The 26,146-nt window shown below is 34.9% G+C and overlaps 1 protein-coding gene across 2 annotated transcripts in view; it reads right to left on the reverse strand.

Annotated features, from left to right (window-relative positions):
* Positions 1–26,146, reverse strand: part of EMB3142 (nuclear pore complex protein (DUF3414)) — a 132,794-nt gene that overhangs the window by 8,905 nt on the left and 97,743 nt on the right. The window contains exons 35-44 of one of the 2 annotated variants that reach the window (XM_089988665.1): positions 22,182–22,346; positions 19,058–19,231; positions 18,876–18,995; positions 10,498–10,641; positions 9,845–9,964; positions 9,656–9,751; positions 7,701–7,796; positions 7,502–7,602; positions 3,629–3,748; positions 3,431–3,509 (exon numbers count right to left, since the gene is read on the reverse strand). In XM_089988665.1, coding sequence (XP_089844791.1) covers positions 3,431–3,509; positions 3,629–3,748; positions 7,502–7,602; positions 7,701–7,796; positions 9,656–9,751; positions 9,845–9,964; positions 10,498–10,641; positions 18,876–18,995; positions 19,058–19,231; positions 22,182–22,346 — 1,215 coding nt within the window. Of the gene's footprint in view, positions 1–3,430; positions 3,510–3,628; positions 3,749–7,501; positions 7,603–7,700; positions 7,839–9,655; positions 9,752–9,844; positions 9,965–10,497; positions 10,642–18,875; positions 18,996–19,057; positions 19,232–22,181; positions 22,347–26,146 lie in introns of both variants that reach the window. The other variant, XM_089988664.1, reaches the window with a different exon arrangement.

The raw sequence follows: 26,146 nt of genomic DNA on the forward strand, positions 1-26,146 counted from the left end.
CGTCTTTTCCTGCGAAGTGAACTCTGGAGGAGGTGGGACCGATCCATCCAGATGACCGGAGAGGTCCTGACTCCTTATAAACGGAACAATCTGTCTTTTCCAGGTTAAGAAGTTGGAATGATTCAGTTTTTCAGAGACTAGTTGACCGAGAAAGCTAGAGGAGAGGCCTGACTGCGGATGAGGGGAATCCATTTGAGAGGAAAGTGAGTTATGACAGAAATCGACACAGAGATATGAAAGAAAATTATGACAAAGGGTAAAGGTTTGACAGGAAATGAGATAATATTCAGATAGAAACCAAAAAAGAGGATCGAATATACTGTTTCAGAACTGTGTAAGACACTCAGTAGATCTGAAATAATGTTCAGTTATGTGAGGCAAATAATAAAGAGCTAGTGTGGACAGAGGAAATGAAAAAGAACAAATAACCAGCAGGTATAAAGAATGAAGAAATAGAAAGAGAAGCTCGGCTTTTGCGTGATACAGGAGAAAGAGAATCAGATTCACGTGCCTAAGCTAATCACGTGAAGAGTTAGGAAGTAAAACACGAGGAGAAGGACCAGGTTTATGTGATTAGGCAGATGGCGTAAAAGGGTAAGACTCGACTTTGACCTTTGCGCAAAAGGGAAAATGATTAGAAACAGAATCCAGTAGGTGATAACAGTTAGCAGACTGAATATGATTCATATCTGCGATGGAAGGAGTGGAAAAGAAATAATAACTTGACAGAAAGAGGAAAAGGAGAATAACCTGTCGACGAGAAGAGAAAGTCGACTGTTCACGTTGACAAAAATGAAGTGGAAGCAGCACTTCACACCCAGAAGTCATGCTGCTCTGATACCATGTTAGACAAGGAGTCTTCACGATGAGCTGTGCAGGAAGAGAAGAAACAAAATAATGGAAGAGGCGTCTGCAGGAAGAAAAGACGTCAGAGTCAACCTGCGTCTATCAATGCATTAATAATATATTGAGTACACAATTTTAGGGTACGAAAATACCCTCTAGTAGTATCGTAAATTACATTACATACTAATTGGATCTTGACCCGATTCAGTACATGGATCGGGTCGGGTCCTGTACATACATAAATTCAGTCCAAGACTCAATGACAACTTCTTTGCATTGATGATATAGACCTATCTCATAATGAAATTCAAACCTATACTCGACGTACCGAAGACCATCCACCATTTGCTTTAGAAAAATATTCTCAAAATCAAGATATAGATTCTCCTAGTGTTAGAAAATCCATGAGAATTTCAAAGGCTCCTAGTAGATTCATATCATATGATTCTTTTGAACTTAGGTATAGATCTTGTCTAATAGATATACACTCATATATAGAACCAACATCTTACCATGATGCTCAAAATCATCAAGAATGGATTAAGGTGACGAATGATTAATTAGAAGCTTTAGAAAAGGCAAAAACTTGAACAATCCAAATATTACCTAAAGAAAAGAAAACTATAGGATATAGATGGGTCTATAAGATAAAAACTAAAAGTGATGGGACATTAGTAGATTAATAGTCAAAGAATACAATCAAGAATATGAGATAGACTATAACGAGACATTTGCTCGAGACGCTCGACTGACCATTGTTAGAACCCTTATTTCTATAGCATCAATTAAAAAATGGCCAATCTTTCAAATGAATATAAAAAATGTTTTTTAATGGTAATCTCAATAAGAAAGTTTACATGGATCCTCCACCAGGTTTAAGTTTAGCACATGAAAAAATTCTTCGATTACAAAAAGCATTTTATAGTTTAAAGCAAGCCCCCAAGGCTTGGTATAATCGGTTCAGTAGTGTGATGACACAACTTCACTATAAATCTTATTATACTGACACTGCATTATTTGTTAAGTCTTCTAATGCAAGAATGGTAATATTACTTCTTTACGTTGATGATATGATTATCACAGGAGGTGACAAGCAGGGAGTTAATCATATCAAAGATGTGCTCAAAGATAACTTTGATATTACAAATCTTGGTTTTTTACGATATTTTCTTGAAATAAAAGTAGCTAAATCACCGCGTGATTATTTTTTGCCGCAGACTAAGTATGCAGCAGATATCATAGAACGGTCAAGACTCTCAGATGAAAACCGAGTTGATACTCTAGAAGTCATAAATGCAAAAATGAAGAAAGATAATAGAGAACCTTTGAAGGATCCAACTCCATATAGACAAATGATTGGAGTTTTGTCTTATCTCTTTTTTACTCGTCCTGATATTGCTCATGTTATTCATTCTATCAGTCAATTTCAGCATGCTCCTTGTAATGAGAATTATTAGATATATTAAAAAATATATTAATTGTGATTTATTTCTTTCATCAACTTTCCCGTTAGAAGTTATTGCATATTTTGATTCTTACTGAGGGGATGTAAATGATAGACGCTCAACCACTGGTTCATGTGTTTTTGTAGGTAATTATCTAATTTCATGGCGATGCAAGAAGCAACAGAAGGTGTCTCTCTCTTTGACTGAAGCAGAGTACCGTGTCATAGCAACAACTATGTCAAAGTTAGTATGGTTGAGACAATTATTAGAGGTTCACATTGTAGAACCCTCAAGATTATGTGGTGACAACAAGAACGCAATATACATTGCAAGCAATCATACATTCCATGAAAGGACAAAACACATTGAAATGGATTGTCACTACGTTCGTGAAGAATTTTTGAAGACCATCACATTGCCTTATGTTCCATCTGGTAAATTTTTTCACTAAAGTGTTTCCGTCACCTAGGTTTCACTTCCTACTTGACAAACTCTCAGTTGTTACACTGAGTTTGAGGAGCGGTGTTAAGATTAGCCCTCTAATATATATATATATATATATATATATATATATATATATATATATATATATATATATATATATATATATATAACTGGAATACCCATCAAGGGCATTCTGGTCATTTTGCAGTGTGATAGGTGTCAGCCCATTAGGGGCTTATTTTTTGTTTTTGTTTTTAATGAGATGTGATTGGGAAGCTCCAGCTAGCTGTTGGAGCTGCTCCCAACGGTCACATTGGGCTGCTCCCTTTGTTTCCTTTGTATTATAAATAGGGCTTCAAGCCCATGTAAATTCCAATGCCTTTAGAGCATTTCATTCAATACAAGACCATTTGTTTTGACTCTTGTGTGGGTAGTGTGGAGTGATCAAGTATTCTTTTTGGTGTTTGTAATCTTGTAAGTCCATAAGGGACATTTATTTACTTTTGTGTTATTTCATTACAGTCCAGTACAGTCCAAAACCCAGATTACTGCATTTGGGTATGTGAGGTACCGGACCCTGGACAAAAGCTCATTGTTTCTGTATAAGCAAATAACCAGGATGTGACTCCTATTTTCAGCAAAGGTCCTGGGGAAGAATTGACAAGCATTGAACAATTAAAAAATAGAAAACATACCTCATTTAATAATGAAAGCTGCTCCAGTGTGGGAAGTAGTTTTATGCACAATAATTGCATATCTTCATTGTTATTGACACTGTTTTTCAAGTCAAACAACCACAAAAAACATACAAGGAAACAATACACTTAACAATTCTGAAAAAATCAATCAAATGCTCTGAACTTTCAGATACGGAAACAACTAAGGATCAATACCTGTCTTGAAAATGGATGAAAAGAATGTCAAGTGCATGCTCTAAAATTCGAAGAAACAACATGATAAGCCGACTCCTGCTCCCAGCAATTCGGCACATTTCAAGCATTGCAACATACCTCCTATTGTGAAAAGTCATTGCAGAAGCAGGTTAAAACCATACATTGAAATTGAAGACTAGGGAAAAGAGAGTTTGTATACGCAATATAACTAACAAATACAAGCTGATGTCATTTATGAAGTGCATCGTCCAATAATTGATCACACGATTTACAATGGTGGCACTTATTGAAAGGAACCTCATTCAAGAACTACCAGAAGGATACGAACCTGATATGAAGCCAACCTACAGTCCATACCCAGGATGTGGGAGTGACCTCCAAACCAATGAAACAGCAGAATGGCTATGGAAAAAAAGATCTGATCCTTAATTTGATCAAATGTGCCACACACAAGCACATGTAAAAGTGGACGAATCAAAGTTAGTGATTAACCTGGATGTACTCCAGTGTGGGCCAGGCTTGGCCCAGTTTTTTGGACCACAGCGGCGCCATCAAATTGATGGGCCAGGATTGACTAGGCCCTGCTGAGGCAACAGCCCAGTCAGCCCATCCAAATTTCAGGTCAGGCTGGACAGGCCCATTGCCCACCCCTACTAGAAAGCTAGCCCATATTTGTTGGCTTTGGTTATTAAATTCATTTTTTCAATCAACCACAGTTATGTAACATAATGAGTACACAAAAATCTTCAGTAACAACTTAATATTGCAATCAGACAGTCTATGTGACATCTCTATACAGCACTGTAAAATTTCAGCAAAACCTAGGATTGATTTGTATGAAAAGAAATATCAAAAATAGGAACCAGTACCAACAAAGTCCTGTGAGTGTAGACACATGCTTGCATGCATGTATTCCAAAGAGCAAGAAATTTGAACTTTAAAATATAAAAGAGAGAGGTTGGTAAACTAGTAATGTATAAGCAAGAATTCAATAGATTAATAATTACATAAACACTCATAGTCTCATACTACTCAAAAAAAAAATCATTTCTAAATGTTATCTTTGAAGTGGTTGTACCCACACAAAATTAACCATAATGATATGCTCCAATCAAAAGACAGAAGTGCTAATAGATATCAATACAAGATGAATGCTTTCATAATTTGTTCTAATGCTAAAATTACAAAAAAGCATTATGTATATATATATATATGTCTCTCTATATATATATGTAGATATATATAGGAAGTACAATACAATTTAACAATATATATCTACATATATATAGAGAGAGACATATATATATATATATATTGTAGTACCCACTAGGGGTAATATAATCATTTCCTTGTAACACGCATATTCTTTTTTAATATGCTTTTCCTTTTTTTTTCTTTATTTTTCCTTTTCTTTCTTTTCTTTTTACTTTTTCCACCTCATCATTAGAGGGGTCCCACCATAAAGTCATTGGACCCCTTCAACGGTCATAAATATGACCGTTGGAGGGGTTCCAACGACTCTATGGGAGCCCCTCCTTGCGTCCCATTTTGTGTATAAATAAAGGGGCATAGCCCCATGTATTTCTCAAGCTTCTTTGAAGCTATTCTCAATAGATGCTATATATTTTTTAGCTCTCTCTCTCACTTTGTGTTTGTTGCCACTTTGTGGCTTATTGTACTCTTGCCCATTAGTGGCTCTTTGCTTGTGTGCTTGTGCACATTAATCTTTCTCTTTTGTATTTCGTGATATATATATATATATATATATATATATATATATATATATATATATATATATATCTGTATTTCTAATGTATTTTCCCGATAGGGGTATTTTAGTCTTTTTACATGTTCTTGTAGTTGTTTATTAGAAACAACTTTTTATTTCGTTTATTTTGTTTTTCTTCCTTTTTTGATTTCTTTTTCTTTTGAGCGTTGGGGCCTCCCCAACGACTCCAAGAGTGGGGGAGCTCCCAAGGGTCCCTCTCTCTCCCTTTTTGTATATAAATAGGGGTGTTCCCCCTTTACTTGTATTCATTCCTTTCTCTCACATTTTCAATAATATTTACTTTTGTTAGCCTTTTGGCATTATCCCTTTGTGGATTTGTGTGTGCACTTAAAGTGCTTAGTTACTCTCTTTGTATTTGTCCATTATTGGACTTGTAAGTGTTCTACACTTTGTTATTTGTAATTCCGCTTACTTCATTACAAAAATGTGTATAAAAAACAGCCACTCAGAATGCATCTCATCCGATATTTAAATAGGGAAGAATCTTATCGAAATAGACTGCCACTTTACAAGAGTGAAAGCAAAGCTAAACTATTTTACTAGCCTTACCTGTGTTTCTGAAATTGATTTGTTGATTTACTAAGGTGTGAGAACTGGGTAAAAATAAGATATACACAAACCTTTCCACTTGGGACACCTGACATCTTTGTTGTAAGCCTGAGAGAGTGTAGAGAATCACTTTTATTTATTTATTCTTGATGACTTTGCATATAGTCAAACAGACAATTTATGCCTGCTTTTATGACTTTTTCCTTGATGACATCGTATTAGCTGTCATTGTTGGTTAACATGGTAGATTAGTCTTTTTTGCTTTTGCAAACATAAAGAACTCAAGAGCTGATTAATTATGGAATGACAATGGAAAATTCCAAATATGCTCAATGATGTGATCTCTTCTATCATAATTCATATTCTATCTTTCACTCTCTTTTCTACTCTACTACTCTCTTCCTTTTTAAGCACTTTCTAGTTTCTTCCAATGAAAACTTGTATGGAGGTTTAGAAGTGACATACACAGCAAACAAATTGCTGACATGCATAAGCTCTTCCAAATAGTGAAATTAGGAGCCAAGTTTCATAAGACGCACTGCGGTAAGATATTTGACAAAAAAAATTGCATCAATCTTGAATGAAAAGAAATAGAGGAAATAAAATAAAAAGAAAACATGCAGCAAATTATCCAGTTGAATCCCCATATACAATATTCTTTCCCTTTCTGAATATAAGTGGAAGCCTAGTTGAAAAACAAATGTTACCCGAGCAAATTCAAATCGATCATGAAGAATAACAGCATATTGATGAAGAGTATGACTTATATGATACAGTAAGAACAGGTTATAGAATACAGTCGGAAAAAATATAATCTTGGCCAAGTTTTTACTGAAAGCCAGATAAAGAACAAAAGGAGCTGATGTTAAATAGTGCCAAGTTGGGGATAACGAAGAACAGCATACAGAACAGACTTGACAGAAAAAGAAGAAAGAATAAAAGGAAAAATGCAATATATATATATAGAGAGAGAGAGAGACAGATAGCAAACACCTAAGCAAATCAATTTGTAAAATTAGGCCATAAATTGTTCTACATTTATAGGACATCTTACTAAGTTCTATCCTAATCTGACTGCCAAAATATGGATTCACGTCATGGATATATGAAAACCAGAATATGTTGCTTGTAAACATATAATCATTTTATGTTCAAATATTTGGAGCAAGAACTTCACAAAATGATTACAATAATCACAAAATATAAACAAATGCATTAAACTATAAAGATCGTGCTTAAGAAGAAAAGAAGAGATGATTTCCACCAAGGGGAATGAAGTTTCCACATAATTATACACTGTTTCACAAGGTGAAGTCAATATAGAAACACAGATGCACAATACATAAAATTATTGTAAATCATGTTTGAGATGATAAAGAATAACAATCAATATAAACCAGACAAACCATGAACAAGGAAATGAATCTGAAGTATCATATAAATGCTAGAAAATCAGGATTACATAATGGGGCATCACCTACCAAAATAAAGAACAAAGAAAAAAAAAAGGAAGAAATAGCTTCATTAAGAGTTACCTTCTCTGCATGTTATCAGATGCCGAAATATAATCTTGGCTCACGTACATATCAATAATTTCATCAACCTCATACCTGGATAGGTCATTGATATCCAGAATCTAAAACATTTAAAACAAAGTAAATTATGGCAATGCTAAAGTTAGACAATGTTAACAATAGTGCCGAAGCAAGAAAGGCACATGCTCATGATTAAAACCTTGCTTATCAGTAGTGATTTCTCATCTGTAGCAGTAAGAAGAGCCGCCGTAATAGAACTAAGAAGTGTACCAACTGATGACAATGTGGGTTGTAGCTGTCCACCAGGAAAGTTGGCATTACCATGACTGACTGAGATCTATCATAACAAATACAAGAAAAAACAACCCTCAATTACAACAATGATCATTATTGATTTATCGTACCCAGAATTTATATTGCAACATATAACCCACTATTCAGGAAAATCTAATGTATAGCTGTAACATAACAACATGAAGAGGTTACCTATGATGATAGAGGAAAGAAAAGAAAAAACAAAGGCAGCCTAGTAAGAGAAAAATTAGAAAAGGACACAAGCAATCAGCATACTTCATCAGGGAATTAATATAGAAGTTCAATAAGAGGTAAGAGAGAACAAAAAACAAAAAATCAGAGTAACCCATTTTGATTACTCTTCAACCAAATCCATACTATGCACCAACTTAAAAACATGTCACCAAGGCGCACATCACCCACAATCTTGTAAACACCTAAACTTGCAGTGGAAAGAACATACCCTAGAACCTGATTTCAAGAAATAAAATGTCCACTGTAATTATAGAACCTGATTTTAAGAAATAAAATGTCCATTGTAATTATTTCACAACCTGAAAAATAGCTTGAAGTTTCCACACCCAAAACAATACAAAACGACACCAAAAATCCCCCCAGAAAGAAAACTCAAAAACATAGAATGATAGCTGGTACAATCCCCCAGAAAAATCCCGAAACATAGAATGATAGCTGGTAAAATCCCCCAGGAAGAATCCCGCACAACAATTTACACATTAGGATTTCAAAGTAGACAAAGTATTGTTTGCACCACGGCTAGAAGGATAGTCAACCGAATTTACGGTTGAATTCTGGAATTGTTTTATTGATCCAAATGTTATGTTGACAAAGCAACCAGTAAAGGTACATCAAGCTATAAAGATAGATGGTTAATTTACTCTCAAATAGCTCAATAGTGATTTATAAAGAACTAGGTAATGATTCCTCAAGAAAATGAACTATACCATCTACAAGATTTGGGCACGAAATTCACTTACTAGTTTGGAGAAGGAAAAATAGGTAATACAAGTAAAAAACATATTGGGGATCAAGGAAAGGAAAAGTTGTACAATTGGGGGTCAATAGGGGTTCCTTGCCCACGAGGTTAGCAAATACTTAGTTCATTTTTATATTTGCAATGCATATATACAACAAAGAACTAAAAATCAATTTTAATGTTACAGGGTTACCAATGTGTACTATATGTTATAAGTCTTTTTAAATTTTAAGTTTTTTTCTAGTTACGATAATTTTAGATTTGGTCAGAATTGACGGTTCAAAATTGGACCAAAATGGTGAGATGTGCATTGATTGCACCCGACACATATTGATCCACACACAACTGTGTTGGGTACCACACCTGTGTTGCACCATGTCAACACAAGTGCTTCGACCCTTTTGAAGAGTCTCTGTGACATAGAAAACAACACAAAGCAGAACACGGAAGAAAATGACTATTTATTCATATAAACTCCTAATGTGAAATGATCAACAAAAATGGATTTAAAGCAATCCAACAATGATCAGTATATGAATAATATTGGTGTATACACTCTGAATCAAGGAGAATGTCGGAGGACGTTCTGTGTGAACTGGTCAGACACAAAAGAATTACAGATGGATAAAAGGGTCATTGTATATTCCATAGAGGTCGCCTGGTAACAAAATCAAAATGTGTCGGATGTATAAAGCCGACAAACAGAATGAACAAACAAAAATCTATTTAAGTGAAAACCGTAAGAAATTATTCTGGAAATATTTCAGGCATATAACTAATATGATAATGTACATCAACATGCATCCATATCATTACAATAATTTTCAAAATACTAATAGCCAATCAATAATTTATTCTCTGCATACCTGCAACTTAAGGCTCTTCCTTGTGATTAGGAAATAAAGGTAAGAAATCAAACTATAGCACAACCGAGACAACATCAACCTTGATTTCTTTGGACTCTGGAAAAAGCAAAAGTAACAAAAAACACTAATGAAACAACCTCAGCATGGAAACAACCTGAAAAAAACCAAGAAAATGAGATGTATTCATACCTCAGTAGATCGAGAATGTGGATGATGAAAAGACTCCGCATCATATGAAAATAACTCACTCATCAAGCCAAAAAGAGCTTGCACAAAACCAAACTCACCATGCTCATCATAAGGCCAAACCTGAAGAACATAACTAAGGATCTAGTAATTCCAACCATAGACAGAGATGTAGGTGATATTTTGAAAATATAGCGATAATATCACTTTGAATGTTTAAATTCATAAAATGAAGTAAAGCAAAATCTCGTGATACCTTGGGAATATCAGAAATTTACATATAAGGCAATATTATCACGATATTATTAGTTTTACTTTTTTTTACTTATTTTCTATATATTCAATGTGTTTTTCTTCTTTCTTTTATATTTTTTACTTATTTATTTTATTATATGTATATGTTACTTATCTAAACATGTTAATTTCTTACCTATTTTTGCTACTTTTATAATGTTTAAAACTTTTAAGTGCCGAGTTTTTCTGTAGATTTATCAACTAAGTCAATATTATGGTGAGAAATTGCCTTTCCAACACATAGCCGAACAAGATATTTGTGACTATGATCCCAACCAATTCCCTTAAAGCAGCAGCATATTTGCTAGGCAAGTACAAAAGCTCCATACAATGTCCACAAGAACGATCATGCATATCACTACCTTAGTGAGAATGGCCACAACGATGTCAACCAGCTCCAAAGTCGAATCATCAGCACAAAGCAAGTCTTCTCGAAGAGCTAGATCAAATATCAGTTGGTGCACTTTGATAAATTCAATGATATTTCGAACAACCTTGTTCTTTACCTATAATATAAATTGCAACATAAATACTATTAAAGCAAATGAACAACTGCTTAATCAGTGTTAATATGTTTGATATTAAAATGAAAATGACAACACAAAGAAACTACATAAAAGACATCAAGAAGATGTGAACAACAAAATTTATACATCATTCAAAAGTTAGACCAAACAAGCGTACACAGAAAATAGTATTTACCTTGGTAGAAACAAGACACATTAGGAGTATACATATGTACTTTATGTTTCATAATTATCTCGACAGATACACTTCCCTCTTAGGAGTGCCCTTGGGGCACAACCTGACATTCGTACTGCTACGACTCCTCAACATTTAGTCGAGCAAGCGAATGTCGCGGTTATCAACATTCGTACTGCTAGGACTTAAGTTTGTTATGTGTGTGTAAACTTGTTATCGAATATTTGTATGTATACCTATATTTTTATTTGGTGGTTAATTGATTATGTTTTATTTTAGATCTTTTGATGTCGTCTTCACATAGAGATGATCATGCATGGCGATACTGCAAAAGCATGGATGATGTACTATGATCGGGGTTATCATTGAGATGTGTGTTTTGTGGTGCTATTATTAGAGGTGAGCTAAATAGATTTAAGCAAGATATTATAGGTCTTCATCAAAAAGTATGTCTATGTAATTCTACATCTATTCTTGTCATTTTTCGTGTTGATGTTATTGTTGAACTAGAAGCAATTGAAAGAAAAAGGTTACAAAAATGCAAAAAACAAAGACTTTGCATTTGTGGTGATATTATTAGAGGTGAGCTAAATAGATTTAAGCAAGCTATTATAGGTCTTCATCAAAAAGTATGTCTATGTAATTCTACATCTATTCTTGTCATTTTTCGCATTGATGTTATTGTTGAACTAGAAACAATTGAAAGAAAAAGGTTACAAAAATGCAAAAAACAAAGACTTTCAACCATTGTTCCAGATTCTGAAGATGATGATGACGACCCACTTGCCAAAAAAGAACGTGAATATGAAGAGGTGGTGGCACGACAGTCGGATGCAACAATGAAGCTTTTTTATCCTAATTCTTGGCCAATAAAAAAATAGGATATTTTATAGTTTATACTTTGAACATAAAGATTAGCAAATAAGACATTGGTTACATGTGATGTTTTTAGTTATCATGAACTCTCAATAGTTTAATTATAACTTATGACATTTTAGTATGACTTGGATGTGAATTTAATATTGTAAAGGTTTTAATTGTGTTTAAATTATATAGTTTCCTTTTATTCAAATTGTCAGTTATCAGTTGCATGGTTTGTTTCATGTGTTATGCTTTTTTTAGAAACTTTGCTATTTTTTCTGATTTTTCTTAATTTTTTTGGATTTTCAGAACTTTTTTATTAAAAATTTATGATATTTTACAATACGATACGATCTTACTTTGGGCCCGACCAATACAGGTAACGATATGATACTTACAACCTTCTTTGAGACCACCAAAGCTCTTTTATTTGCTAGTCACATACCTAATGTGCACTAAACAATTGCTACCTATACAACGGTATATTAGATAAATTGTATGCCTTCTAGTGTGCTAAATGGCATATCTCCTAACAGAGCTAAACAAGTCTACCAAAGGAGACAAGGATTTATGAATGCACCCTTTCTTGAGAAAGAAGAGCAGGGAGAGGTTGAATCTTCAGAGGCCAATCTTGATCTCTTGCCAACTAATTTTGATCAAACAGTTCAAGTCATTCCCTCTCCTCTCCCTCAAGTACGACGTAGTTTCCATGTTTTTGTTCCTCTCGCTTGGTTTGATTCATATAAATCCTTTTTTTCAAAACATTGTGCATTTTTAGCTCTTGTGCGTTCCTATGTTGAGCCCAATTCTTATGCAGAGGCAATCACTCAAGAAGAATGGCAAAGAGCAATGGCTGAAGAGTTGGATGCATCGGAAAGAATGCAAACTTGGGAGCTTGTGAAATTACCACCTGGAAAGAATGTAACAGGATGCAAATGAGATTACAAGATCAAAACTAGCGCATATGGCTCAATGGAAAGATACAAAGTCTACAGTCAGCAGTATGACATAGACTATGCAGAAACATTTGCTCTAGAAGCACATCACCTCCATTAGAATTCTTCTTGTTGTACCTACTCTTAAGGGATGAAAATTGTGGCAATTGAATGTGAAAAATGCCTTCTCGAATGGTGATTTAGATGAAGGAGTTTATATGGCACTATCTCAAGGATATTCTAATTCAGAAGAGAGAGTATGCAAGCTAAAGAGAGCATTGTATGGGCACAAACAAGCTCCAAAAGCATGGTTTGAGAAATTTAGCTCAGTTGTGAGGTCATTGGGTTTTGAACAAAGTCATCATGATCCAGCTCTATCTGTCTCATCATGTCATAGAGATTGTATGCACTTATATGTAGATGACATGATTGTTACAGGTGATGAAGTTCAAAAGATTGCAGAGACAAAAGAAAAGCTAGACAGAATATTCTAAATGAAGGATTTGGGAATTTTGAAGTATTTTCTTGGCCTTGAAGTTGCTTACTCAAGGCGTGAGATTTATTTGGCTCAGCTTAAATATGCCACAGAATTGGTAACAAAAGCAAGGCTTGTTGAAGATACAAAAAAAGTGGATTCTCCTATGGAGGCAAATGTGAAACTAAGAGGTTTAGATAGGGAGATATTGGAAGATCCTACTATGTATAGACAATTGGTTGGGAGTTTGATTTATTTGACCATTACAAGGCCAGGTATTTCCCATGTTGTACATGTTAGTCCATTTATGAGCTGTCCAAGATCAGTACATCTAACAACAGTGCTAAGGATAGTTAGATGTCAAAGACACCATGCAGTATGGTATGTTTTTCTTCTCATCTACTTCAAGTGACCTTATAGCATATTGTGATGCTGATTTTAGAGGATCCACCAAAGATAGATTATCTACTTCTAGGTTTTGTGCATTTCTTGGAAGCTCATTGATTTCAAGGAAGAGCAAAAAACAACAAAGAGTATCCTTATCCACAGTTGAAGCTGAGTATATGGTTATGGCATAAGCAACAACAGAACTTACAAAGATCAGGTGGCTATTGAAAGACCTTGATTTAGACATTTGTGAGAACATTCCTCTCTATTGTGACAACATGAGTGCAATTCACATTGCCAAAAATAATGAATTTCATGAGGACAAAGCACATAAAAATTGATTGTCATTTTACCAGACTTGCCTATGAGGATGGAAACATCTCGCTTTCACATGTGAGAACCAAAGAGCAAGTAGCTGATGTGTCCACCAAGAATCTCTCTGCTTCTCAATTTAGAACATTTCTTTCCAAACTTAGAATGATTCCATTAGAATCACCTCAAGTTTGAGGAGTGTTGAAATGTAATAAGGTTTCCATGATTCTTTTGTGATACCCCACATTTGTGTACATATCTTTATTTATAGGGATATCTTTGTATAATTACTTTGGTTGTAACTAAGAGCACGTCCACCTTTAAGGGGGGTTGTATTCTCTCACTCTTACTAATGAAGTCTATCTTCTTCTCTCGCTTTGGTTGCTCTCTCTTCTTAAGAATACTTGTATGCTCTTGATAGGATGAAGCGTCCATCATACCATGGTTGCGAGAGCGACATTTGGCTAAAGAAGTTATGGAAACAAAAGGAGTTTGAGACAAATACAAAGTGAATTTCAGTAAATATAGGTATAGCTTAATGTCGGATGGATGGACTGATACCAAGGGTCGGACACTCATAAATTTTTTGGTTAATTTCCCTTTAGGCACAAGGTTTTGAAAATTAGTTGATGCATCTAAGGAAGTTAAAGATGTAAATTTCCTTTTTGAATTGTAGGATGAGATTGCCAAAAAACTTAGTGAAGAGAATGTTGTTCAAGTTGTTACTAATAATGCATCCAATTATGCAAAAACCAGTAAAATGTTGATGGACAACATAGAGCACTTGTTTTGGACTCCTTGTGTTGCACATTGTGTGGATTTGATGTTAGAAGATATAGAAAAGTTGAAACATTTGAAGAATGTCTTTAAAAAAGCAAAACAATAGGTGCTATTTATATATAAGCATACTCAAGTGTTGAGTATGATGTGAACTGGCACATAGAGGGACCTAAATAGGCCAGCAGTAACATAGTTTGCTACTAGGTTTTTTTACCCTTGAAAGCATTTATAACTCCAAAAAAGGATTGAGGTCTATGTTTGTTGGAGACGATTGGTTCAATAGCAATTTCTCAAGCACACCTACTGGTAAAAGATTTGAAAGTATAGTTTTAAGCACAAAACTCTGAAAGGAAGTGAGTCATGTCCTTAAAACAATGGAACTTTTGATTGATGTGCTTCAAATGGTTGGCAGTGATAAAAAGCTTGCTATGGGTTACATATACGAAAAGATGGACTAGGTAAATGAACAAATATATAATTTAAGTTTGTGTGTAAATTTCATTTTCAAGTTTAAATTTAATTTTAAAAATGATTACATTCAATTTTGGTAATTAATAAGTAAATTTGGGTAATAATGACAAAAGATTTGAAAGTATAGTTTTGAGCACAAAACTCTGAAAGGAAGTGAGTCATGTCCTTAAAACAATGGAACTTTTGATTGATGTGCTTCAAATGGTTGGCAGTGATAAAAAGCTTGCTATGGGTTACATATACGAAAAGATGGACTAGGTAAATGAACAAATATATAATTTAAGTTTGTAGTATTCTACCAAGTGTAAATTTCATTTTCAAGTTTAAATTTAATTTTAATAATGATTACATTCAATTTTGGTAATTAATAAGTAAATTTGGGTAATAATGACAAAAGATATGACCCAATTTAGGACATAATCGATAGAAGATGGTGTCACCAATTTCTTAAACTTTTGCATGTAACAAGCTTATATCTCAGTCCAGATATATATTATCAGTATGAAAAAATTGAGTCAAATAAAGAGATAAAAAATGGTTTATATGCTTGCAATAACTATCTTCTTTGAAATGAAGAGTATCATCGTATAGTTGGCAAACTCGTGCCTCGGATTCGGATCGCCCGACCCATGACTCGCGAGTCAACGGGTCAAACTCAGTAACTCGGACGAGTTAGGACTATGCATTTTCTAGTGTTAAAATATAGAAAATATCAAAACTCATACTATATAGTCACTAAATTTAGCACATGACATCAATGACAATGTTATATAAGTATTTGACTATACATAATTCTTAATATTTATGATTTAAAAACATATGATTCTTTATAACAAGTATTGTTTTACGAACATTACACATTAAAACACAAAATGCATGACAAAAAACACATAAGCATGTGGATCGGTGGTCCTGAATCGGTGACCCAGTTAGGGTCTGATCCGGGTCAACTCGGGTGATTCCCGAGTCAACTCGGCAGGTTTGCCAACTATGGATCAAACTACACTAGCGGACCAGCTCATAAAATATAGAACTGCCAATGAGCCCTTTGGCATGGAGTTAGTAAAGAAGAAATGTGTATTTTCTAGGTAAGTGAATTAAATGTCGTATAACTTTAGGTTTGCATTATTTTTATAACTTTTATACTTTAATTATATCTAATTTGATCTTTTTTCTTTATAGTGGATTGGTGGGTTTCCTTTGGCATTGGTTGTCTCCAACTCCAGACCTTTGTTGTTCGGATCTTAAGTGTCACATGTAATGCATTTAGTTGTGAACATAGCTAGAGAACTTTTGAAGCGGTAAACTATTATTACTATTAAACAATATTGGTTAATTTGTATTTTTTTTGTAGATTCATACAAAGAAAAGAAGCAAACTTTCACACAAATTAAATGATTTGGTTTTTGCGCAATATAATAAAAAAATGAAGTGTGTTAAAGATAATCAGTATGATTTAGATCCATTCAACAAGAAAACTGATCCACTCTCAGCAAATGAATCAAGTGGCGCAAAAGAGATAGAGGACCTGAGCTGTCAAGATCCCAAAACCAGTGTGTGTTGCAATACAATTGTAACCTTTCCTAAACACAAGGAAAAGATTAAAGAAATGAGAGGAATAAAAGAAGAAATGAGAGGAGAAGATTAGCTATCGTTCTTTGTAAAGAAAAACTCTATTTAAAAGAGAACATGTTCCTCTTATAGATGGTGTGAGAGGAAGAGAGAAAGTTTTGCTACCGTGGACGTAGGCTTCACCAAGCCGAACCACGTTACCCTGTCTTGTTCTGTTTGGATTCCTTTTGTGCATTTGTGTGTTGTTAAAGTGAAGATACGAGGAGCAAAGGAGATCTCATTAACCCCATCATCTTCAAGAAAGTCAATTAAAAAGATGAGTGGCCAAGTGATGATGAGGTGATCTTTGAAGATGACGCTTTGAATTGTGTGTATCTTTGGTTTGTTATTTGTATGTAGGTATTGCTAAATATTTATATTGAATAATGCATGTTTTCCATATTGAATGTGCTATATATTTCTATATACATTTTGTGGGCTCTTAGTTTATGGCTAATTTCTTTTTGTCTTTTTAAATTAGATCAATCAATGGCTAGATGTAGAAGTGATCCTACATTGGCATACTGTCAACTAGATAAGTTCAAGAAGCGACATGGTTTTTATCGCTATGCTTTCCATGGTGCCTTTTATTTAAGAACCATGTGGTAGGGCATCACATTGGCTCTGTGACAAAGTTACTGAAAGTGCCCCATAAGGGGGGAAGCGCACATCCGAAGCGGAAAGCACAAACACGCTTCCCACTCGCTTCTCAAACCACTTCCTTTCGTTTTCCGCTTAACTCCCTCTTTTTTTTTGTATTTTTCATGTTAATATTGATTTTTTTCAATTCACCCATGCTTCCCACTCGTTTCCCCTTTGTTTCCCTCACGTTTTCTTTTTCAATGGTATGCAATTATAGGAAGTTTGTGTTATATTTCTACACATACTCCATCGATGGTTACAGTCATATATTTGTTACTTAAACTTAACAGTTTATTATGATATCTATAATGTTTTGTTCTTTTGGACAAGCCTAGTCCTGCCTAGGCTCCGGCTAGGTTTTTTAGGGGTCTTCGGCCTAGCGCTTTAGACAACTAAGCGTTCATTTTGAACATAACCAATCAACCCTCTTCCCTTGAACAGCAATGGCTGACAAGAACAATTGGGCTTATTGCAGCCTAGCAAAAACAAGAGAAAAAGGTAGGGTGTCCCACCTACCAAGCATAACACGAATTAGCTGCTCAAATGAACCAAGAGCTTCGACCAACACTTCTAAATACCTCATTGTTTTCTCCACATGTTAATTTTCCAATGCCAAGGCCACCAGTGCAATTGCTTCTTGATGAGATGTACTTGTCCTCCACACAAATTGACAGCCACCATTTTCTGATGACAGCCATATTAAATGTATGAAGGGTATGAATTCCCAACCCACCTAAATCACAAGGGCTGAGACTAAAGTCACTAAACTCACACTAAATATTTAATTTGGATGGTCTTTCCCCCAGACAAACAATCTCATCATTCTACCAAGTTATCTCCCTATCTTCTTGGGGCAGCTTGAAGATGAACAGCAAGGTAGGAGAGCACTAGCCACAGCTAGTTCAGTGAAAGGGTTATACCTAGCTTGAAGATGGACAGAAAGGGTTATCCCTAGCTTGCCTGTCAAAAAAACAAGAAACTTCCTTCATAGATAGTTCATATTATACATACTAACCCTCAAGTTTATCAATAGTCACGGTTGTTTTTAGGCATCAAGCACATAGCACCAGTGCACATCATGGACGGGTATTGCAGCATATAATCACTTAAGGCACATCCATTCAAGAATGAAGAAAAATTACAAACTACACTATATATAAAGGAGAAGATATTAAGAAATGAACAGAGCAAATATCAGCCGTAGCATCTTCAGTTGTTTAAGAAAAGTAGCATATTCTAAAAGGTTTGTCGTCGTAGCTAGCCAATTGAATGCCACCAAGGGAAGACGAACTGGATGAACTTCACTAAAATAATCAAAGGATGTCAGTTGCATAACCAAAATTTGAAAAAAGCACACATGCCATTCTTAAAAGAAATTAAAACTTCAAATATATTTATCATGTCCCTCCAGTACAAAATCTATTTATGACATATTTCCTGAATAAGAGTTAGAAGAGATTACAAATCTAAAGCAATGTCATCATAATCTAGCATAAAGAACAATAAAACAATGTCGCAAACAAACAACAGTGTCACACTGAAGGACGGGGGAAGAACACCAAACCTCAAAGAAATCAGATGCATCAATTAGTGAAGTCAAACACAAAATCAATCTCAGGACAGCAGGGACAAGCAGAAACTGTTTGTTCGTCCCAAGCATGGAGTCCGCCCACTGCAAGCCACCCTGATAGAGACTTATATCAGTAGATCAGAAATCTTGAGAAAAAAAAACAGACAACATATTACCTGCATATGCCGGTCCAATGCCTTCCATGAAGTAAGATGCTCAAGAATATTCATGGAAAACAAAATCTGAGCACCGTATTTTCTGTACTTGCAACTAATTCGTACAAGCAGTGCAATCTCTGCCTCAATAGTACATAATTTTTGCAATGAATCAAGTGAAGGACGCGAAGTATCCTGCAAGATTTCACAAACAAAACAAATTGAGAAAGCAAGTTTGGCAAGCTCATTACATTGGCTACTGAAAAGATGAAAAGAGTAAACATATCACAAACGTCAAATAGAATTGAGGCATCCATCATCCGTATTTTTTTAAGATTTACTACTAGAATATAATGCCCCAAATCCAACTCTGAGACACAAATTCTGGGACAATAGCATGCTTACAACTCTGAGACAAAAAATTACTTACAAAAACAAATTGAATTTTTTTTTGTGAAGATAATAAGTGCCACAGATCAAGTTCAAGATTAAAAAGTGTTGCTACAATTTTGCTCAGCATTCACTGTTGAGAAAAGGAACCTCCGGTGATAAAATAAAAATAACAGCAGAATGATATTTTAAATCCTAATTAAGAATCAAATTTTACAATGTATGCAATGAGATCAACTAAAAAATCTCTCAAACAGCTTTATGCAAAAAAATATTTTTGAGCCAGGATTGTTAAATGAGAAAAACAAAAAAGAAAAGAAAAGGACAGCATATAAGCATCCTACAAGGATAATATGCTATAGATGTGGAAAGGAAAGTGGTAGTTTCTAAACATGATTGATGATAAAAACTGTGGCCATAAGCTACAGCACACTAGGGTTGCAAACGGGGCGGATTCAGGAAGCCAAATTTGCAAAATTTGACTGTCCCAGATCCGAAACGATCCGACTTCCCAATGTATTTTGGTATCCGAAATCCGATCCGTTTGCATCCCTACAGCACACATAGATAAACTAACAATCAAAATCCATGAACTAATACATATACATACAAGAGGAGAAAAGGAAAAAAAAAGTGCAATCAGCGAAGCTTCTTTTCAAAATCTGTTGGCATGAAATTATTGGCAGATGCTACAATGACTGTTCTGACATTGTTCCCCTTTTGATAACAAATCTTCAAGAAAAGCTGACTGTGAAGAGAGAATACTAAATTTCAGAATCACTTGCCATTCACTTTCCAGCAAGAGACCCATATTGGTTCATATAAGAGATGTTGAGATAGAGAAAAGGCTAAAGAAAACAGATATATTCAAATACAAGATGATTTATGGCACTAAGTACAGAGCAAGAAACACGTTGACATTCAAAATGCAAGAAAAACAGTATATTTTCATAGAAAGTGACATCAAGAAATAGCTCTCAATCCGATGTCATCAACAAATGGACATGGGGAAACAGTGTGGCCACGCAAGCCTTTTAATTGAATAATCGAATAACTCTGTCATTATTCACTAGTTTCTCAGCACATTGATTTGAATAACTGCAATATATTAATACACCGAAATAATTGTTATCAGTGCCCATGCTTCCCTTTGTATTTTGTGAGTTAGCAAGTAAACAGTCGAAAAGAGCTTCATGATTGAGATCCTCAGTGGACATTGGGGGATTTATTTCCACCTCCACCTATTTTTTAAGGTTTGGAAAGTTCTATGCCTAGACAAGATAGATTGTCGATTATGTGACTTTGGGATGAATTTTGTTGGAACCAAGGTTGCTAGACTAGGAAGCATAAGTAGGAAATGATACAAGAAGCAGAAGTTAGGCAGTTTGAAAGAATCGACTTAAAGCGAAGTGGAAATAAAAAAGGAAGTGATATTACAATTGAGTGGGACACGAAATAAGAATCGAACGGAAAGCGAATAAAAACTAAAATAAAAATGACCATTCTTAAATTTCATGATTTTAGTGTAATAATTATGTGTTTTGTTAAAATTTAAAAATGATGGTTACAATTTAAAGAGAGCACATGGAAAGTGAGTGGGAAGTGTGAGAGAAAGCACATGGAAAACATTAAAAGAAGCACTATAGAAGCATGTAGGGAAGCATAGACAAAGTATGTGGAAAGCATAGGAGAAGCATGGGAGAATCAAAATTCCCATCAAGTTTAAAAAGGAGTATATCACTTTCAAAAAAAGTTTCTAGAAAGTGTGCTTTCCATCTATCTAAGATAGCTTCTGGTAACTCTGATTGGAACATTGTATCGAGTAAGGAACGTCATGAGTGAGCAGTCATCACAGTAAAACTACACATGAATAGGCTGGCAGCAATCTTAACCACGTCAAGTTGTGGTGACTTAGCACGTCAAACAATAATTGCATTATACAATGAGAAGTTGATGTATTGGGAACCATTCAACTAACTTGAAAGCAGCCCATGGGAAATAATCAGATATTAGGGTTACTTACAGAACTCATTTGGCATCTACACACACAGAGACCTACTGTTGACCAACATTCTTTGAGAACTCGCATAGGTTTGTACAATTCCATAGCCATGTCAAACTCCTGCACATAATGAAAACGACTACACCTAGAAATAGAGCCATTGGGGAGATCCCAACGGCTCTTTGAGCCCTCTAAATGTGCATATATAGGGGTGCTCCCCCTCTTGTAAATTAATGTTTTTCCTAAGCATTCTACCTCAATAAAGGATTAGTATTTTTTATGTTTTTGTGTTCCTTTGTGTGTTCATTGGTGTCTCTTGTGATCTTATGTATTTTCCATTGATTGGCTTGTGTTTTGTCCACTTGTGGACTTGTACGTGTGCACATTTTGGCTCTTTGTAGCCATTGTATGCACTTGTGTGCTTATGTCTTGTCTTTGGCATTTGCATTGTACCTTGTAAAACATGTAATTGTGCTTATGCACATTATGGTTTGCTTTCCGCTTTATTTCATTACACTGAATAGGTATTGGCAAGGTTATTCACGAAAAGTTTTAATACTATAGTGGACTTGAACACTGTCCCTCCCAACGCAGAATCCACGTGAGAGACTCTTAAGTGCTCCAAGTCAAGGAAAACAGGATCATGAAAGGAATGTGTCATCTGACACCAAGAAAAAACAGTTCCAAAAAGAAAATACAAAATAAGGAAGTCAAACATATTATCAACACATGAAAGAAGCTGAAACAGATTACCAGAAATGAGGGATTCCTAATGTCAGAGAGGCAAGACTGTAACAGTCCCCTATTTTGAAGCTGAGTCAAGAAAAATTGATCCCGGTCAATGTTGATTAATGCATCCAAGACAAAAATTGATAATGTCTGCCCAACTTCACTGCCATGTTTTGCATCCTTTACAATCTATTGGGTAAATAGTGGGAAAACATTAGGCAACAAACAAATAGCAAAAAAAAAAAATCATTGAAATAAACACTGAAAAGAAAAAAGCAATGAAACAAATAATGAAACTCTAATAGCAAAAATATTAAAAACAATAAAATTTAAGTCTTGTAACCAGAGCTCTGGTTTTGGGAAGGCTCAATTAGACACTTAAACAGAGACAAATGCAGTTCAAGACCTAGAGACAATTATAGAAGTAATTGGATGCCATAACGTAAGAACAAATCTTCACACTAATAGGAAAGCTACAACTCATATTGCAACAAAGTGGTAAATAAAGCATGTTATAAACAAAGGTCACTCAGACTTGAAAATCTAACATCTCCAGTAAGCAATCCCAAATATATTAGGAAAAGGACAATTGATGAAAATGTAGCTGGCCTTTGGGGGTTAAGCACCTTAAAATTAACATGGCAGCATAATTCAGGACAGATAAGAAAGTAACCCATTACAAAAATAAATAAATGGTTGAATATATACACGGATTGTTCTATTTATGCATCTGAATGATTATGCATTGAATAAAGAAAAAATATTCAAGAAACAAGAAAAAAAAACTGGATTAAAATAAATGCCTTCTTATACACCAAAGTTTCAAATCCAACTTTGGTAGAAGCGCTGTAATATCGTGTATCTTTTCATGAAATTTAAAATCAAAAAATATAATTTTTAAATTATATATTTATTAAAATTCATAAAATCATGAAAAAATATATTACAATATAAGTGATGTCAGCAGGGTTTGGGCATGGCCCAGAGCCCTCTGACATGAACTATTTGAGTTATTTATGATTTCAGAAATTTTTGGTTTTTAACCTCCAAATTTGAGCGAAAATTGAGCGAAATTCAGGTATGACCACCGTTAGATCCACCTCGGAATGTAGATCACCTTCGCAACCTGTTTTTCCGAAATCGGATTACGGTTGGCCCGAAAAAATGCATTTTTCAAAAATGACCGGCATCTATTCTTGACATTTTTTCGGATTGGATCGGACTGGATCTGCTCTGTTTGATCCAAGTTAATATGAATTTGGACCCAGTCCAGGATCCATATTGACTATGAACTGGTCCAAGTAGCATCCATGTGGATTTGGATTTTGGATCTTCGATCTAGATACAAAATCCATCCATGGCCATTTTAAAACTTTAAAAACAACTTTAAATTAAAGCGGGATGAGGTAGAGTTCAACCTTGGGTAGAACTCTACCCAATAGGGCTTTCCAGAGGGGGTGACACCCTCTAGAATATTTTTTAGGATATTAATTAAATAATAAAATATTTAAAATAAATTTTTAATTAAAAATATCGAGAAGATAGAGTAGATTTCTACATGAAGTACAACTCTACCCAACTTAGAGAACTCTAGAAGGGATGTTACCCCTATCTAGAAACATTTTAAAAAATAAAATAATAAAAATATATACAAGGGGTTGTATCTCCCTCTCTCTAGAATTTGTATTCTAGAGAGAGAGAGGTAGAGAGGGTGTGAGAAAGAGAAAGAGAGGTGAGAGAAAAATCATGAAAATCATGTAGAGAGAGAAAGAAAAAAGAAGGAAAGAAAAGAAAAGAAGAAGAGGAAGAAAAATAGTTTTTTTTTTCTAAACATCCATTGATTTCCAGTCTTTTTTCGATCTTCGATTAAAGGTACGGGTTTCTCTCTAAACTCTTACGGGCCAGAAATACGCATAAATCGATTTACGTATAAGTATTAGAGGGAAAAAGGAAATCTGATTTCATGTGTATATATATAAATATATAATGTCGAATTTATATATATGTATATATATAAATAGATTTATTTTTTTATGAATGACAATTTCTCTTATGCATCAAAAACCTGAAAATATGCATGTTGATACATATATGATGATTTTCTTGGGCCTGCATCTAAAATATGAAGGTAGTCAGATTATCAATTTTATTTCTCAAACTCACGCAAATCTCAATATATATATATATATATATATATATATATAAATTCAGGTGTGACGAGTTTTCTTCTTCACGCAAACTTGGATATATATGTATATACATATATATTTCAGGTTGGTCGATTTCTATAAAGCTGGACATATATGTGTGACAAGTTGCATGTTCATATTCAAATTCTGTTGAGTCTCATGCTCATGCATTTGAATATACCTGTTTACATCAGATTTGTCGAGTTATATATGTATTCACAAATCTGATTATATTTAGTTTGATTCAAGTTGTCGAGTTTCATACGCATACAGTTGAATATGTTTTGTTGTTTTAGATTTTTTGATTCGCATATACATGCATCTGAAAATATTTTCCAAATTCAGATTGTTGAATTACAAATACATACATCTGAATATCTATATTCTGATCAGATCTATCGAGTTTGTGCTCATGCATATATGGTTCAGACCACGGTTGCCAGTCGAGGGAGCGGGAAGCGAGGCACTTTCAAAAATTTAGGAAGCGAGAAGCATGGGACTACTTAGAAGTGAATCACGAACCGTCTCGGAAGCGACCTAGGAAGCGACCTAAGAAGTGAACCGGAAGTGACCTAGGAAGCGAGGGGGGAGCGAAAAAAGAAGAAAAACAAAATAAAAAATATAAAATAAAATGAAAAAAAAGAGTGAAGTGTAGGGGAAGCGTGCTTCCCATTTATGGGAAGCGCGTTTCCCAAAAAAAGGGGGATGCTTCTCCACGCATTTCGGAAGTGCGACATTTCGCGCTTCCGAAACGCATATCGGGGAAGCACGCTTCCCCTATTGTAGGGGCGCTTCCGGTATCTCTGGTTCAGACCTGCTAAGTACATGATTGTTTTATTGGATCCGATCTCCCGAACACATGTATATGTTGTTTTAGATCAGATCTGCCGAACAACATATATATGTTGTTCTGGATTAGATCTGCCAAACACAAGTATATATTGTTCTGGATCAGATCTGTCGAACACAGGTATATGTTGTTCTGGTTCAGATCTGTCGAACACATGTATATGTTGTTTTGATTCAGATCTGCCGAATTATATGTTTATTTTGAATCAGATCAGCCATGACACATGCTCATGTATGTGTATATGTTTTATGTTCAGTTTTTATCGAGTTTAGCATATATATATATATATATATATATATATATATATATATATATATATATATATATATATATATAGACCAGCATGTATAGTTGTGTACACAGGTCTGGCCAACCCATGTACATGATTACGATCATGTAGATGGATCAGCTAGTATGTTGTCCATGAGTGTACACAGGTCTGGCCGACCCATGTACATGTTTGTGAACATGTACACGGGTCAGCCAACAGACTGGTCTGTGTGTTTTGGTTTGGCTGAACAACTTTGTGAACATGTACACAGGTTGGCCTGCAGGCTGGTCTAAGTGTGTTTTGGCTGCCCGACCCATGCACATGTTCGTGAACATGTACATGGATCAAACAGCAGGCTGGTTTTTCTGTATTTGTGGTCTGGCCGACCCATGTACATGTTTGTAAACATGTACATGGATCAGCCAGAATGCTGAAAATACATATTTTTCAGCATTGGCCGACCCACATACATGAATTTGATCATGTACATGTGTAACGACCCCAACTCATACCCAAGAAAAGTGCAGATTTTTTTTTTTAAACACAGCAGGCTGCCCAGTCGAGCCCACTCGGCTGGGCCCTGCAAACCCAAGTTAGGCCTGTCAGGAACAGGCCTGACGAGGCAGCACCGCAACGGCCCAGGTCTGGCCAACCGAGCAGGGCCCGGCTGGTCTGCCAG

This window comes from Nuphar pumila, chromosome 15, assembly GCF_984573655.1.
Source record: "Nuphar pumila chromosome 15, dmNupPumi1.hap1.1, whole genome shotgun sequence".
NCBI lineage: Eukaryota > Viridiplantae > Streptophyta > Magnoliopsida > Nymphaeales > Nymphaeaceae > Nuphar > Nuphar pumila.